At 42.7% G+C, this 18,524-nt stretch overlaps 1 protein-coding gene across 13 annotated transcripts in view; it reads left to right on the top strand.

Annotated features, from left to right (window-relative positions):
• The window catches only part of RBFOX1 (RNA binding fox-1 homolog 1), a 1,459,388-nt gene that overhangs the window by 600,653 nt on the left and 840,211 nt on the right, over positions 1-18,524 (top strand). For all 13 annotated transcript variants that reach the window (XM_077918365.1, XM_077918364.1, XM_077918368.1 and 10 more), the window contains one exon: positions 8,400-8,462. In XM_077918365.1, the coding sequence (XP_077774491.1) occupies positions 8,400-8,462 (63 nt within the window). The remainder of the gene's footprint in view (positions 1-8,399; positions 8,463-18,524) is intronic.

Below are 18,524 nucleotides of genomic sequence, written 5' to 3'. Positions count from 1 at the left end.
AGTTTGCCCTCAGTTTGAGCTCTGGCTTCAAGAAGCTTTAATATATGGAATGAGTAAAGGAAGTTATTGATCAGTTGTTTGGCAGTGGATCTGATCTTTTTCTAAACCTCTCCATCAAGCAATCTGGGAACAATAGAATTTCTTTTTACAGATGTAAGGAAGGTATTGTTTCATTGATTGCCTTAAAGAAATGGATGAATATGGATTGCAGGGAAAAGTCCTGAAGGGAGAAGCTTAATAACCATTTCCCTTCTGCCTGGGAACATGCTGGATGGTAAAGTCTTTTGTGGAGAGCCAGTGTGGTGAAGTGGTTAAGAGCGGTAGACTTGTAATCTGGTGAACTTGGTTCACGTCTCCGCTCCTCCACATGCAGCTGCTGGGTGACCTTGGGCTAGTCACAGTTCTTTGAAGTCTCTCAGCCCCACACACCTCACAGAGTGTTTGTTGTGGGGGAGGAAGGGAAAGGAGAATGTTAGCCACTTTGAGACTCCTTAGGGTACTGATAAAGCAGGATATCAAATCCAAACTCTTCTTCTTTTGTGGAAGGATTGCATTTCCACTAAAGCACATGCCCACACCACAATTAAGGTTGTTTCTCTAGATTCTTTCATTAAAACAGTTGCAACCTATTCTGAGTTCTAAGCAATGGCAGGGGTGGTTCTCTGGAGGTAACATGGGCAAACCCAGACACAGTCAGAGGCTACAGAGGCACCATCTAAGGAGCCTGATGGAGGTCAGCCTTCTGAGATGGCTGCTGGAGATCAGGGCACTACTGTGACTCAAACTGTCAGACAGGAGCCACTGAAATAAGCTCCTGGACCACCAGAGCCTCTGGGGCCTCTGGATCCTTGTGGGCAGCTGAGTCTGAGGAAACAAATGCCTCCCATCACACGTCACTGGATCAGTGGTGCACAGAGAGCATTAGATGGGAGGCTATAGAATGGAGGAGTAGTGTCCACTTGCAACCCACAGACTTTAAGGGGGTGGAGCCTGGAAGAGGCTTAAAGTGCCTCAGTATGCTCTTAAGCTTCCTGGAGAAAGTTGCTCACTTGGAGCTATCTACGGTCCTGAAACTTCTGACCAACCTTTCCATAGCTAGCTTTATCTAGCCTCCTGCCTTGCCTCCATGTCTGTGAGATTCAGCGTCAGGCTGGAATACAGTAAAATCGGATGTTGGCTCCAACCCACTATAAAAATTATATGGGCTGTATTCAATTAAGTTCTACTGACACATTGAAATTAATAGACTTGGATGCACATAAATGTCAGTGGGTCTACTCTGAGTAGAACATAAATAGCCACAACTTTGTACTTATGAAGAACCTGCTTCTGATTATACAAACCTACCCAAGCCATATGATCAGCATTATACACAGTATGATCTCTGTTCATAGAGCTTCAGCATAATTGTTCTCTGAATGATCACTGCCATATTGAGAACACCGCCTTCTGTTCCAGGCACACACAGATGCAACCAAGCAGTTCATGAAAAGTGAGGGTCCACCTGCTATTATCAGACTGCAGGATAATAATTTCTTCCCTCAGGAGAAGCCATAGCAGAGTGACTAATGAGGATGAAAGAGCTGCTGGATGCTACTTTATGAGATGCAGGAGATTCTGAGGGCCAAGCCAGATGTGACATTAATTGCCTGGATATATCCCAAATGGTGTCAATTCGAAATCCCCTTGAAATGCAAATACCAGAGGTGATTACTGTTGTGACCGTGGCAGGGAGAGAATGAGTTAAAACTTCACCTCTTCTACTGTTCTGTTTCCCCATGGTGTTGTTTACGGAACAACAACACAACGTTCATGTTAATTGCATTTGTGTAATTAGCATTGTGTTAGGAGCATTGTGTTGTGTAATTAGCATTGTGTTAGGAGACCAGAAATAAAGAGGCAAGACACAAGGTATGGGATATAACTAGGGCCACTTTATGAAGAACAGCAGTGACCAGAGGAGGAATGACAGCTGGGAGGAGTGCAGAAATAAGAAACGCCATAGTACACCTGCATCAACACAATCAGACACCTTCGTCTGCCCCAGCTGCAACAAAACATGTCTCTCCCTTATCAGTCTCTGTAATCACAGCTGGAGCTGTAACTCCAACAGTTTGCCCCTGAAGGCACACGCTTCCGTTGTCTCCTGAGACAGACAGATGCCAATAGTTGGGTGGTATGAGCTGCTCAGGGAAAAAAGACCATGTGCGGGAAATTGGGTGAACCTACCCCACATGGGTGAAATGTGGTGTTAATTCCACTTCTTTCTCCCTGTCACACCCATTCATATGAGGAGGCAGTTCTTCCTGATTCATGTGTCCTTAGTGAGGGTTAACCTCAGAAGTGATCTATACCCTGCTCCATGGTTCCCACAGCCGTGTGTCACTGTTCCCACAGTCTCTGGGGTCACTGTTCACCTGGAAAGTGCCTCAGGGTATTCACAACTTGTGCCAACTTCTTCTGTTTCCTATACACAGCTGTCAAGGGTCCAGATAAAACCAGTCAACTTAGAGGTGAGAGCTGGATAATGAAGTTGACTGGTTTTATCTGGACCCTTGACAGCTGTGTATAGGAAACAGAAGAAGTTGGCACAAGTTGTGAATTGCACTTCTCCAACACTGCAGTTTAGAGTTAGTGGAAAAATCCCTGCCCACCAACCATCCATGGGAGAAGACAGAACTTCTTGCTATGCCCTAACTGTGGCAACCAGCTAAGTCACACTGCATAGCAGGATGGTGAGCCGGGCACCACATCTTTTGAAGAAGGAAGAGGGAGGAAACAGGCAGAAGGTTTTATATATCCTCCACCTGTTCTTCCCCAGCTCTGGAGCATGCTCAGGAACTGCACCAGAAGTGGCTTGTTGTTTGGCTTCCAGCCCTGCCTCCTAGTGTGCTCCAACCCATACATCTTTGGTACTATGTCTAGCATGAGATATAATAAGCCAAAAGGAGCCAGAACCCCACACATACCTCTTTTTATCAGAGGAGATATAGTGAGTTCCTTTTTCCTAGTTCTGATATTTGGACGTTTGTATCATCTTCTCATGGACTGCAAGAAGATCAAACGCATCCATTCTTAAGGAAATCAGACCTGAGTGCTCACTGGAAGGACAGATCGTGAAGTTGAGGCTCCAATACTTTGGCCACCTCATGAGAAGAGAAGACTCCCTGGAAAAGACCCTGATGTTGGGAAAGATGGAGGGCACAAGGAGAAGGGGACGACAGAGGATGAGATGGTTGGATAGTGTTCTCGAAGCTACAAACTTGAGCCTGACCAAACTGCGGGAGGCGGTGGAAGACAGGAGTGCCTGGCGTGCTCTGGTCCATGGGGTCACGAAGAGTCGGACACGACTAAACGACTAAACAACAACAACAACATCATCTGAAAGAATACCTATCCCTTCATTGGTGACATTTTACTCAAGGCACCACATCCTACAGAATGTCATAGAGCAGTAAGACAAAAATGGGCATTTTCTACTGTTGCTCTTGCACTCTGGAATACTCTTCCTTCTGGTGCTTCAAAAGCCTTGTATTTCCCTGCCTGACCTATAGGACAGGGCCCCATTATTACAGAATTCCTGTTTTTATAATACTGTTCTGCTGGGTTTTGTGTTGTATCTCCTATTTCTATTACGGCATTGTATTGTTTCTGTGTTCATTTTCGCACATCATTTACATGTTTAAAGAGTAAGAACACAGAGAGTAAAATACTAACCCACACTCTGGCCAGCGACAGGCTTACCTTTTGATTAGTAAAGCTTTGTTGTTGTTTAGTCGTTTAGTCGTGTCTGACTCTTCGTGACCCCATGGACCAGAGCACGCCAGGCACCTCTGTCCTCCACTACCTCCCACAGTTTGGTCAAACTCATGCTGGTAACCTCGAAAACACTATCCAACCATCTCGTCCTCTGTCGCCCCCTTCTCCTTGTGCCCTCCATCTTTCCCATCATCAGTGTCTTCTCCAGGGAGTCTTCTCTTCTCATGAGGTGGCCAAAGTACTGGAGCCTCAGCTTCACGATCTGTCCTTCCAGTGAGCACTCAGGGCTGATTTCCTTAAGAATGGAGAGGTTTGATCTTCTTGCAGTCCATGGGACTCTCAAGAGTCTTCTCCAGCACCATAATTCAAAAGCATCAATTCTTCGGCGATCAGCCTTCTTTATGGTCCAGCTCTCACTTCCATACATCACTACTGGGAAAACCATAGCTTTAACTATACGGACCTTTGTATGCAAGGTGATGTCTCTGCTTTTTAGGATGCTGTCTAGGCCTGTCATTGCCCTTCTCCCAAGTTAGTAAAGCTAGGCAGCAGTATAAGTTGCTCATGGATTTTTACCTCTGCAGATCATTAATGCAATGTGGTTGGCCTTACTTCAAACCACTTCCCTGTGTCTCCTCTCCTTACTTCTGGTTATCTGGTTGCAAGTGCTATAGGAAAACACTGTTGTTGCTGTTGCTGTTGCTGCTGTTGTTTTCTAAAGTGGATTACTTTAGAGTACAGTTTAGCATGCTGTGGTTAAACAGAAGGGGTGATTTGCCTTAATGTTCCTTTATGGGACAAGTGCTAAATTATGAAGCAGAAAAATAGAATGTTCTCAGCAGTGTAAATAAAACAGTAATCAGAGGAAGTAAATCATAGTCTTTTTCTTCCCCCACCCTTCTCCCTACCTCAGTCCAGTCTATGCTTTTGTGCATTGTTGGGTTATTAATCTTGATAATAGAAATGGGAAAAACGTTGTGCTGAAAAATAGGAGTTGATATAAAACGCTGATGAATGAGCAAAACAATTGTGACTTCCTAAAGCTTATCTTCGCCATATTCTGACACATAATGGTGCTAAATTGAATGCTGGTTCAAAAGTAATAGTTCTATTCTTCAAAGTATTTTATTTTTGCAATTGTGTATGTACAGGCACAGCAGTTCTGGGTGATCATAGTACTGATTAAAATTTCAGGACCAGAAAATGGAACCCCTAAAGTATTTGAATAATTTAATCACATTAATACCTCTATTGACCTCTGTGGGATTTACTGACAAGAGAGGAAGCTAGACAGATTGTTTCACTCGTTCTTATTCTACTCGGTGGTAAGATATCCCGAGGTAACTCAACTGTGGTGGTTTCTTTGAGAGGATAATGTACTGGAGGTTTTCGTTCATTTATTTGTTTTTCTCTTTAGTGCTTTTGGAACATGCTGCTCATTTTAAAACATGCAGGTTGAGCAGGAGGAATGCAAGGGGCTGCAGAGCTGCAGTTCCAACCCTAAAAGTAACAGGACACCCTTCCAGCCCCACTGCCTGCAATTCTGATGTTTTACTAAATGTGGAACTGCTACACATCACTCAGTGAGGTGGGAAATGTATTGTCCAACTTCCTTTCCCTTCAAAAACAAACAAAAAACAAAACAAAAACCTACAGACTGAGAGCATCAGGCTCACCACACTTGATTCCAGAGGAAAAGTGGACAGGCAGCCTATTAGACCAGAAATTAATATCTGTCTAAAAACCACACACCCCAGAATGTAGTGAGTGAGCTAAGCCCCTTGTGCCCTCCTTGCAGTATATCATTATATCGTTCTCTGATTTTGTGTGGGGAAAGAAGAAAACAAGTTTCGCTGGGCACATATTTATACCTATCTGTCTTGATTTCCCACCAGTTGAAGGGTGAAAGGTGAATGTGCAGGCTTGGTCCACTGGAGGAGTTGTGGCGAGCTTTGTGTTTTGTGTGACACTAGGCATAGTGGTGGTTGGTGTCTAGTGAGCCTGGAAGGGTAGAAGGCGTGGAGCCCAACAGCAGATGGAACCAGGGCCAATAACAGGCAAATACAACTAAGTGTGGGTTTGCCCACATCTTCCTCTATACTGGGTTCTACAAAGGCAATGCTGTGAATCAGCTGACAGGCAGTGCCACTCCCTGGACTGGTTATACGTAAGACAACAGGCAGGTGTGTGTAGGGGGGCTGTCTGAAGACACAGTGAACTTGGTTGGGCAGTGCCCCATTTGTTCTAATGAACCAGCTTTCCACTGGGAGGTGATATGTCTGCTATGTTTAACTTGCAGCAGTTCATTCACTTGATGTTGCAGCATCAATCAATAAGCGTCCATCCATATGCTAAATCTAAGCTGTTTGAAAAGCCTGGTATTTCCTTTACTCTTGTTTTGTTGCATTTTACCACATGAATTGGCTGTGCATTTATGAGAGTGAAACTGGAAGCAACAACACATAACTTCAGCATTTTATTTTATTTTATTTTATTTTATTTTATTTTAGTAGTTTCGGCATGGAATGTTTGGATTGAGAAGATTCTGTAATGAAAGAGAAAATGCCACCTTGGAATTTGTTAACCAGTTTCAGTGTGCATGTGGACAGGGATGGGAATTATAATGAAGAGTGTTGAGGCACCCTCATATCTGAGACTCAGATTTCTGCTACATCTCCCCCCACTTTCAATTCCAAACCCTCCCATTTCCCCTTGTTCATTTGACCCGCCGTTTCTGAGGATTTCATTTTAGTACATTGGAGAGCATCTCCTTTTGACAGACAGTGCAAATTAAGAGATATGGGTAAGGCTCGGGAAGCTGGATGCCTGAATATGCCCCCTGGGTTTTCATTTGCAGTTAGGGGCTGATATAGACACAATTACTGCAGACAGAAACCCAGAGGTTAGTGGCAGGGAACACGTGGCAGTCTTAGCTTGTGCCAAGCTGTAATTGGGAAGATTATTTTTAATCAGAACTTATTCTACAGCCCAAACATTAGAAATCTCTTGTAAGGCTGACAGGAAATTAAACGGAGGCCAAACAAAAACAGTAACAATGACAAAAGGGAGAGCAAGCCTCAAAACAGGAGTAATAATCCAAGTTGTCTAATTATAGCCCTGCTCATAGTTCAAAAGCTTTCTTTTCTTTTTGGCTTTCCTATAAAGCAAAGATAATCTGGCTTTCAGTTGGTGATAACTTTATCTAATTGGAGCTGAAAATTTAAATGACCAGCAATTCTCTATGTAGGTCTATTTATAACTTGACTGTTTTGCTTTGTTTTTGTTTTTTAAAATGGATTAAATGTGTGATTTGATTTTGTGTGTGGGTTTGCGTTTGATGTTTGGTTGACAGTAATCTCCTGCATGTCTCATCATTGCTCTTGATCCAAATTACTACTCAAGTCGGATTTCAGTTTTCTGTTTTTTTCAGAATGTGTGCATTTAGCCTTTGGAAAGACCCACAACATACATTTAACATACATTCAATGTGCCTTCAAACCACATGACTTTCCCTGAAGAATCCTGAGAATTATACTTTTGCCCTTACAGTGCTACAGTTACAGCACCCCTAACTACAGTTCCTAGAATTCTGAGGGAAACTATGTGCTTTAAATGTGCATTGAATCTTCCTCAAATGTATGGTGTGCATCTGTATATTGTAAGGGGGGAATAGATGACTTTTATGGCACTCTGAACAATCCTGCACCCCACTTTTTTCAAACTTATGCTTATACAATGGATAAAAATGTATACCACTACGCTCTCCCAGCAATGGTGAGTGATAGAGAGAAGAAACTCACACAAAGCTGGGTTTCTACTCTCTTAATCTTGCATTATAATGCAATGCTGAAGGGTTCTGGAGAGGGGAGGAAAGCAGAAAAGTTCAAATTATTCATCAGCAGTTTTGCATTTTCACTGTGATGGTTTCGATCTGTTGGCTAGTCATTAAGATGGATGCTGTGTAATCTTGCTCAGGGAAGAAGTGAGGAAACTTGTAAAACCATCCATTAGACCGTACAGTTATTGGGATATAAATACTTTTCTGTGCTTGATCAGATATTACCTTTCCTCTCCCCCTGAGATTCTTCCTGAGAACCTGAAAACCCTGAAGTTAATTGACTGCACAATTGTATGTTTGCCATTCAAATATTCATGGGATATTCTCCTTCAGGCATTCGCCTCTTGGAAGAGAATGAGAAGGGAATACATGAGCCTCGATCTTTCTCTCTTCTCCAAGGGAAAGGTCATTCATACATACCTACACCAATCTTTTAATCACAGAAACCACTTCATAGTCAGAACATAGCTCATCCTATCCAGCATCCCACTAGCAGGACCTGAGCACATCTGTACACTTTGCATGCTTCTGATTTGCACCAACTGATGTTCAGAGGCCTCTGATACTGGAGGTAGCACACAGCCTTAATGAATTTATCTCATCCTCTTTTAATGCCATCCCAGTTGGTGGCAATCACTAAATATTTGTAGGAGTAAATTCCATAGAGTAACTATTTGCTGTGTGAAGATATACTTATTTTTGCCTCTCCTAATTCTTTGTACTCTTAGGGTTAGGATAAAATGTGGAGGATGGTGCAGCAAAAACATAGTGTGATGGGTTTTGTGTTTGTTTTTATTTTCAGGAAACTACACAGAAGCCTCATGTAAGTGGAGCCTACAGTTTTCTAGAGCGGAGCATTCATTCTGTAAGTGCAACTCTCTCTGGTTTCTTTTCTATGTTATGCATAGTTCTCAAGCCCTCACCCCAGCTCGATTTGCACCTTCAGCTGCACAAAATGGAAAGATTGTTGTGTTCTGTTGAATATGAGTCTGTGATTAAAAGTTTGTCGTGAGAACCCTGTAGTTGAGGAGTTGGAAAGAGGGAAAGGAAGGAGACAGTTGAGTGTGGGGGGTGCTGATAATGTGATTAATAGATATCTCCTTAAGCAGTATTTGAATCTGTTCCTTGTGGACAAATGAGTAAATCACAATTAAAATGGTCTATAATAAACAGAAATCTGAATTACTTAATGGGTCATGTGTGGATTTCTCATTTCCTCATAGTTGTGTGTTTGTGTATACTGAAAACAGTAGAAAATAATATTTTTGATGTTCCCTGAAAGATTAGCCAATATTCTCAGTCCTCTAGATCTTTTGGATTAATATAATGAATAAATTTACTGACATTTTTGAATAATTACAGCTTACATTTTTTGTTAATTTTCTCACTTAAAAACAAAAACAAAAGATTAGATGTGACAACGTCATTTTGGATTAATCTGTTTTCCCCATACTTTTTCAAAGTGTCCTATTTTACTTTTAGCATTGTAAGCTGGTAACATTCAGTGAACCATGCCTGTTCTTAGTTTGATGCACCAGTGTGTATTTATATCATAAAGGACTTGAATGGGTTGCAGTAAGGAAAGTAATCATCCATGAACACACATCCTGAGCATAGAAATACAGTTGTACCTAAGTTTTGTAAGTAATTCATACCTTATTCTCTCCTAAATAAAACTGCAGTCTGTCTGAAGCACAAAATGTAGGATCATTGTTGACTTAGATCCAACATAATATGGAGCCTCACACTATCACATACTATCACATGCCATTCCACATTCATTGATGGGTTTTGAGGACTGAACCTGAGGGGTTGGGAAGAGACCAGGAAAGTGCTGTTGTATACACACTAGTTGGACCCTAGTTGGATCATTAACTCCCACCGAACAATAGTGTTGTCTGGAAAATGAGGCATTTCTGAGTAGATATTGTCTCGCTCCATAGAAATTAGACATGTTCAAGGTTTTCACAGTTCATTCATAGAACCATTTACATGCTACTTTGTCTGCACATAGCACATTTCCTACAAAGTTTCTGGATATTGCAGAAGATTTGGGTGGGTGTTCCATGGTGCACCCAGTTCATGTTGCTTGTGGGTCCAGCTCGTTTGGCAGTGCTGGATTACCCAATAGGCAGACCAAACACATGCTTAGAGCACTAACAAAGCAGGGGGGTGAGGAGGGAGAGGGAGAGAGAATTGGAAATAATTTGACATTTGCTATTTCACAAAACCAATGAAGTAGTCATAATGGGGAAAGTCAGAATTCTTAGACTTCCTTACACTCCAGTGCACACTTTTCCTCCATTTTTCTGTTCTTTTTATTTATTGTCACCAACTAAACCAGAGGGTGTCCTACTAGTATAAATCAAAATAATGTGAGGAAGTAGACCCTGTTGTGTGTTGCACATGACATCTATGCATGCACATTTCAGCATACATGTAAGTTTTATGTTATTTCAGATTATATACTGTATGTATGTGTGTGTGTATATATATATATATATATATATATATATATATATATATATATATTATTGTTTTTATTTTGAATGGGGGCAGCATAATATTGTCAGTGCTTAGGGCCTCTAAAAGTGTCAATCTGGCCCTGTCCTTTGGCTTTTCTGTTTCATCGTGTGGACTGAGAGTGTGCCCTGGAAGAATGTACAGTGGTACCTCGGGTTACATACGCTTCAGGTTACAGACTCCGCTATCCCAGAAATATTACCTCGGGTTAGGAATTTTGCTTCAGGATGAGAACAGAAATCGTGCTCCGGCAGCAGGAGGCCCCCTTAGCTAAAGTGTTGCTTCAGGTTAAGAACAGTTTCAGGTTAAGTACGGACCTCCGGAACGAATAAAGTACTTAACCCGAGGTACCACTGTATTCAACATTCCCCTGTTGTCTGCATGTTGAAGGGGGAAATTTGGGACCAGTAGGCAAGCTTCCCTATAGTTACCCAGTTTTCTCCTTGAGGAATAAACCTCTGAGAAAGCCCAGGGTTTCCCTAGAATGCAGTCTGAAAACCACAGAGGGATGCAAATGTAATTTACAAGGGGAAAGCGCTTATGTATCTAATAACTCCTCTTTGCCACAAGGGGGTGGGGAAGTTAGAACTGAAAGGTGTTTTGGCTATACTTCCAAGTAGCAGCTATTCATCCTGAGCTTGCTTTACAAATCTGTTCCTTTCATTGCTAAATGTGCCTGTTACTCTTTAGTTTTTCATCTCTGCCACAAGCGGTCCTATCTGTCATGGAGCAGCATTGTGGCAGTTAGCAGCATTTGACACAGTTGACATGTTGGGGGAAATGGTGAAAAAGAAATTGTGTCACCACAGCACAGCAAGGCAGAGGTGGTGGAGGGATTTCCAACTTATGGGAGGTGGCAGTTCCTGCGCTAATTAGTGGGGCATTGTTAGGAAGCCAAACAATTTGTGTATGATTAATATATTTCAATATCTGCACATGCAGACTAAGGTGGGGAGAAGAAGCCTTGTAGAAACAAGCCTATAGATTTGCATCACATAAAGGAAACAATAATGATACTTTTGGATTTGGGGAAAATGTTTGAATGTTGCCAAATTCCTTAGTGCCTAATTGCTGCCAGTATTTCCCCCTTGTGATTGTAACCTGACTAGTACTGTGAATATCAATCATTTTTAAGGGTTAAGGGGTCATTATTATTTAGCCAATCTGAGACTGAAGTCCGAGACGTTGCCTGGTAACAGAGAATGTAGATGAGCTGGCTCTTAAGTCCACCATATGGCCAGACATTTTGCTCTATTCGCCTGTGACATGACCTACACATGTAGTACATTACTGATTTATAGGATGGCTATTATAGTATTCTAGTTAGAATTTTATTTTGGACAATATGCAGGTGAGTAATCTACTAAAGAGATGTTTAAAAAGAGAGCCCCTTCGATGTGTATGTGACACTTTAATGATAACTCTCTTAATACTTTAAATGATGTTGTATTTTTAAAATAGTATCCATTCAGTTGACTTAGAAACAAAAGAAGCTTACACAATTTGCTGCACAAGATAGGTTTCTGCAAATAAATCCAGGTATTGCTATTTCCATGGCCTGTGAAGCTGTAGAATGTCCAGCATCAGCATTGGACACCCAAGAACCATGGAAAGAGGACACACTTGCAGAGCTGGCCCAAGAAAACTTGCTGTTTGGCACAGAAAATCTCAAGTCTGGCATCCAGCAGTAATATAGATAGAGATATAGATCTAGGTATAGGTATAGGTATAGATGGAGCTGGACCATAAAGAAGGCAGAATAATTGATGTTTTGAATTATGGTGCTGGAGGAGACTCTTGAGAGTCCTGTGGACTGCAAGAAGAACAAAACTATCCATTCTTAAGGAAATCAGCCCTGAGTGCTCACTGGAAGGACAGATCGTGAAGCTGAGGCTCCAATACTTTGGCCACCTCGTGAGAAGAGAAGACTCCCTGGAAAAGACCCTGATGTTGGGAGAGATGGAGGGCACAAGGAGAAGGGGACGACAGAGGACGAGATGGTTGGACAGTGTTCTCGAAGCTACCAGCATGAGTTTGACCAAACTGCGGGAGGCAGTGGAAGACAGGAGTGCCTGGTGTGCTCTGGTCCATGGGGTCACGAAGAGTCGGACACGACTAAACAACAACAACAACATAGATGATATAGATATAGATATATGCATTAATCAAACATGCAGCTGCCAGCCTCTTTTCTACATCCAAATGCCACCATAACTAAAAGTGATCCCACACAGCTGGTTCAGATGTTGGGGTTGGAACTTCCCTATGCTTTGTGTTAACCGTTGCATCAAGGTTTGAGCAAAGTGAATTCACTTTGCCATCAGTGTGCACTGCAAATATCATATCCAATAAAGCTGAATGTTGGAAGATTCAGGACAGATAAAATAAAGTACTTCTTCATGCAGCACGTAGTTAATCTCTGGAACTCACTCCCACAGGAGACACTGGATGGCCACCATTTGGATGGCTTCAGAGGAGGGCTAGACAAAGTTATGGGGAATAAGGCTATCAAATAGCTACTAGCCATGTCAGCAATAATCTGCCTCCACAATTGGAGGCAGTAATACTTTTGAATACCAGTTGCTGGAAGCCATAGGACGGGAGAGTGTTCTTGTGCTCGGGTCCTGTTTGCAGGTTTCCCACAAGCATCTGGGTGGGGACACCGAACAAGATGCTTGACTAAGTGAGCGACTGGCCTGATTCAGCAGGCTCTTTTTATGTTACTATGTTCAGAGTGGGTTTCTGAGGACCCTGGTGTTCTCAGCTGTGGGCCAAATTTCATCACTGCCTTGGGACTCTCGTTAGGCCATACCCATGCAACATCCCTTAATTGTCATTCCCCTCATCCCCCTCAAGTGCTTTTGTCTGTCAGGAAATGCGTACTTCAACTGCAGTAATGTCTCTCGCTTGTTTGGATAGAATATGAGAAGGTAGGGTGTAGAAACCTCTGACTTTTGTGTGGCTAAATTGTGACAAAGTTCACATCTGTGGTCCCATGTGTTTTTGCCTCTGGCCCCACCGATCTGAACGTGTGTGGCCCCTGAAAGGCTGCCCATAAGGGAATGTGGCCCCTCGGCTGAAAAAGTTTCCTTGGCACTGCCCTAAAAAGCAGAGGCATTGTGGGAAATGCAAAAGATGCATAGATTTAGCCACCTGACCAGGAAGGGATAAAGTTAGTGGGCAGGGCAGGCATAATCACAGGGCCATGTAAGGAACAAGGATTCCAGGTGCTGGGTAGCACCTGTTACTTCTTTTGACACCCTTTTTCTTTTTTCCTAGGCTCGTGTGTGTGTGTGTGTGTGTGTGTGTGTGAGAGAGAGAGAGAGAGAGAGAGAGAGAGAACATCAGCCTGAAGCTAACCCTCTTCCTGTCCCTCCCTCCTCCTTGTAAGAGTCATTATCTATCACATTTGCATTTTTTTATTATTATTGTTTTCTTTGGTGGCTGAATATATTTCCCCCAAAGTGCATCAACCCTTGTATCTTTTATGGGATTGATGTGTGCTTCTAGCTGTCTAATGCAGTAATAAAAAAGATGTCCGTGTCCATGACCTACCTGAATCATTACACGCTAATCATATAAAGCAATTCCAAGCAGATTGATTAAATACCGCTGCTTTCCCCCCCATGAATATGAACAGGACCAAAAATCCTCAGCGTGCCACCCCATAACAGATGGTCTGCTAACGTCTTTTAACAGCAGAATTCAAGGAGCAGGTGGCCGGGTGCTGTTAGATGAAGGCGATTTCTGAGACCAGCGCACTTTCACTGGCTCCAGCTGAGGAAATGCCACATTCTTTTAGCTTTGGAGAAACATTCCCTTTTTAGTCTGAGCACAGAATCAAGAGGCCCATTTCTCCCCCTCTTTACTTCCCTCACCCACCTGCTGCTTTCCCCCCTCTCTGTAACTTTCCCTGTTAAAAGTTGCCTCTTTGCTTCACCCAGGCCCCAGAGGATCAAAGCTTTCCAGCGCACATCAGGAGAACAAGAAAAGTCAGTCTGGTAGAAATATTTGATTTTCACCGCATTGCAAGGGTCACCTCACACGGCTAAATGACCTGGTGGAAAATAAAATAAAATAAAACAAATTGGCTTTGTGCTGTGAAAAAGGATTGCTTTGACATTCTCCTCAAATCATGCTCTGATCAGGAACAAATGGCTGTGAGCTATCGATTTCCAATGCTTATGGGCCAACCTGGTCCTGCACAGGCAGTTTTCCCCACAGCAGATTAAATATCTTTTGCTGCTGTACATTCTGCCTAGTTTTATGGGTCAAGCTACAAGGACACGCAAGGGGATGGGGAGGTCAGCTCTTCTCCCCTCTGATGCAAACGTTGCTGCGTTTGTACATCCTGAGTGTGAGGGTTCCGTAATGTGACCTTACTCCATATTTGCTGGTCTCTTGAAGGCATGGGCCTGAGGAAGCAAAGGAATGTGTTTTGTGCAAATATCTAGTTTGTTATTTAGAGAACATGAACCTCTCCTTAATAGTCTTGTTTCTCACGGCACAAGAGGGACTTGTAGATAAACAAGCTATGCACATGGTGGAGGGAGTTTTAAGATTGTGCATAAAATAGATGCAGGTAGTTGAATAAAATTGTCTGGATAACTTAACAATATTATCTGTTTGGATCTCAGGTTATCCTTTCCCCTTGTCAGGTGACTATAGTTTCTCTTGGGCAGTTTATTTGATTGATGTCATGCTTATAATTTTATATGCTTGTCCTCTCTATTCCTGGCTCTCCCCCCATTTTAATTCCCCCCCCCCTTATCTTCCTTTTTTCCTCCTTATTCTCAGTTTCAATTTCTAATTGGGTATCTGTACAGATATAATTGCAACCTTGTATTATTATTATAGGGACGCAGGTGGCGCTGTGGGTAAAAGCCTCAGCGCCTAGGGCTTGCCGATCGAAAGGTCGGCGGTTCGAATCCCCGCAGTGGGGTGCGCTCCCGTCGTTCGGTCCCAGCGCCTGCCAACCTAGCAGTTCGAAAGCACCCCCGGGTGCAAGTAGATAAATAGGGACCACTTACAAGCGGGAAGGTAAACGGTGTTTCTGTGTGCGGCTCTGGCTTGCCAGAGCAGCGATGTCACGCTGGCCACGTGACCCGGAAGTGTCTCCGGACAGCGCTGGCCCCCAGCCTCTTGAGTGAGATGGGCGCACAACCCTAGAGTCTGTCAAGACTGGCCCGTACGGGCAGGGGTACCGTTACCTTTTATTATTATTATTATTATTATTATTATTATTATTATTATTACTACTACTACTACTACTACTACTACTACTATTATATTTAAAAAATAAAGAAAGGGAAAAAAATTAAAGGAAACAGATCACTGTTTCTTCACCTATTCATAGGAACAAAGGAAGCTGGCTTAAACTGAGTCATTGGCCCATCCAGTCCAGTATTCTCCCCACTAACTGAAAGTGGCTGTCCAGAGTTCTAAGTGGGTCTCCCAACACCTCACCCAACAGCCTTACATGGGGATTGACCCTGGAGTCTTCTGCTTACAAAGCCCATTATCTACAAGTATAACCATTAAATCTGTGATAGTCCCCGGTTTGACTCAGAGCTCTGACAAATGATTGACCTTATCAGCCAAGAAAGAAAGAAATTGGGGAGGGGGTGTACGTGTGTGTGTACTTATTGGTAATAAGTACCATTGGTTGAACTCTGAATGGTAAAAGCAGAATGCTACCAAAAAAAAAAATACCATTCAATCAATGCTATTAGCAGTGTGTATATGTGCTGAAACTTCATTGTATTTTGCAGTACAATTGTAAAAAAGGAAACGTATTGACTCATACTGCTTAAGATAATTGAGACATTTTACTGTACTGTGAAATCCTAACAGCAGCTTAGTTCATTTGGCATATCGCTTGCTTGCTTTTTGAAATCCATGTTGATAGTTTGAATCAGGGTTGGCACATTTTAATCAATGGGGCTGTAATTTGAGGCCACACCTGATTACTTTTTGAAACTATTTTTTATATATTTTGTATTCATTGGAAATGAATATAAATAAAAGCAATATTTCACTTAAGAGTGCTCATATGTCTGTCAAGTTCTACAAAGGCGGCTCATTCCATTGCCTATTCCAACTAAGTACTGGCCAGTCTGATGCTCTTGCACCGCTCACCTACTTGTGGGTGGGGTGGGCACCATCCTTTTAAAGGCTGGGCAGCTGGCTGCCTCCCTCCCCCCCCCCTCTTCTTTTCATGGCAACAGCACCTGCCCTCCCTGACTCTCATTGTGACTTTTTGGTCACTTTGGGGCCATGTAGGGACTTTTGGCGGATCCAGAATGGTTTGGGTTGAGGCTGGTGTTGTTTTTTTTGCCTATTCCATATTGAATAACTGGATGGTGGGCATTTAGATGGCCTTCTTACCTGCATTATTGTAAATCAGGTTAATCTCCTATTTAATTCAGTCTCTTTTGGCCACACAGGTGCAGGAAAGGGAATGCAGTGATTGCGTTTCAGCCCAGTAACCCACTTTAGGCACCTTCATGAATGATAGGCTGTCCCTGAGGGCTTAAATCTCTGTGCTCTGTGATTCTATGGGTGGATAGGGCTACCCTCAAGGCTAAACTGCTCCATCAGCTTTGGGGTGGGGTGGGGTGGGGTAGAGCAGCATAGACCTTCCTACTTTCATGGTGTGGCTGGGAATGGGAGGCAGGCTGAATAGGCATGTGACCACTTCATGCTGGCATGGTTTTGGTTGCCCCACAGGCTTCTGTTTGCTCAGGTTCAGGTTTGATGTTGCACCAAAACAATTTCAGTAACCCATAAACAAGGCCATAGGAATACAGTAAAAAACAAAAACAAACTCCAGGAGCGTTTAAATTTCATAAACTGAAGGGAGCTTAAATTTCATACAATGAAGCACTGTTCCTCAGTGATAAAGCACATAGCTAGCGCAAAATATCTTAAGTTCAATCCCTGGCATCTCCAGATAGGGCTGGAGTGGGTGGAGGAAGGACTCCTCTGTGAAACTCCAGAGTCACTGCTATACAAGGACTGGTGGTATGACTCAGTGGCTGTGTCACAAGCCACATTATTTGTGGCTGTGTCACAAATAAGCCAAATAAGCCATGGCTTAGAGCAGAGATGGGAAATCTCTGCTAGTTGATGGGCCAGATACTAATCTCAGCACCCCAGGCTGCTCAAAGTTGCCCACCTGTTAAGCTCCTGGCATTTTAGTGTGGTGATGAGCTTTTTTGGAGCCCTGTCAAGACTAGAATGTACAGCATGGGGTATTTGAAAGCCATATGTGGGCAGCCTTGCACTGCTCCTTAAGCCTCTGAAAACAAGAGGTTTAAAGAGCAGTGTGGGGCTATTTACAAAGGGCTTTCAAACAGCGGTGTGCTATTTTTTTGAGCCTCCTATTTTCAGAGGTTCAAAGAAAGTCCTTTGCGAGTGGTGCTAGGCTGTTCCTGTATGTATGACATCATATATGATATCATAGCACAGATGTGCGTGGATCCACCAAACAGCCTGGTAGAACAAACAGAGAGGCCTGGAGAGTCAAGTCTGGCTCACAGGTTGGAGGTTCCTCACCCTTGGCTTAGAGTTATGTGTGGACCAAGCTGGTGGACCAAGTAGCTTCCTTCATTACTAATTAAAAACAGTTGACCAGCTACAAGTTTTCCAGTTGCTTGGTGTTAGTGTTAATGATGCCTAACTCATTCTTTAGATATTGATTCTCAAATGTAGGTGAGGCTGGTGTCTGGACCCCCGCCATCCTCACCACATCTCAAAGTAACAGAGCCTTTACACTCCCCCCCCCAAAAAAGTTTCAGAGTTTTCCTTCGTACTCGGTTTTACAACACTGCAGGAAACAATATCTTGAGGCACACATAAAGTATGGAGAATATCCATGTCCACCCAAAATGTGAATTTAGTGGTGAAACAAAGAGATATAACAGAATGTTTAACCAGCATTATTTCTGCCTTTGAGAATCATTTTTTGAAGCCTCTTTTTCATTAGGCATGGTGAAATTATACGTTGGATTTGCAAGGCCATTAATAAGCTTGACAGGGCATTCTTAGGCTTCAGGTAGTGACTCTTTCAAAAATGCCAAGTAGGTCCTGTGTTCAGCAAATTTTCCTATCTGAACTTCGCTAACAAATCCTTGGATGCTTGTTTATGAACTCAGTTCTTTTTAAAAGCTCAGCGTGTGTTAATATAATTTATAAGACACAGGTAAGTAGGAAATTGGGGAACTCTAGTGATGAAATTCAACATAATTGATTTTCAGGGGCCTTAGAAGTTAATTTTTCTTCTTGTTGAGTTATGAAATAAACATCATCAGACTTTATTTTAAAAGACAATGCATAGTGTTGGTGCACTGGAAAGTTTCCATTTCAGCTAGTTTAGTGTCATGTTGCCAATTTAATCCAGGTA

Source organism: Podarcis muralis, chromosome 14 (assembly GCF_964188315.1).
Source record: "Podarcis muralis chromosome 14, rPodMur119.hap1.1, whole genome shotgun sequence".
NCBI classification, from domain to species: Eukaryota; Metazoa; Chordata; class Lepidosauria; order Squamata; family Lacertidae; genus Podarcis; species Podarcis muralis.
Note: the sequence above shows the minus strand (reverse complement) of the source record. Positions and strands in the feature narration are given on the sequence as shown.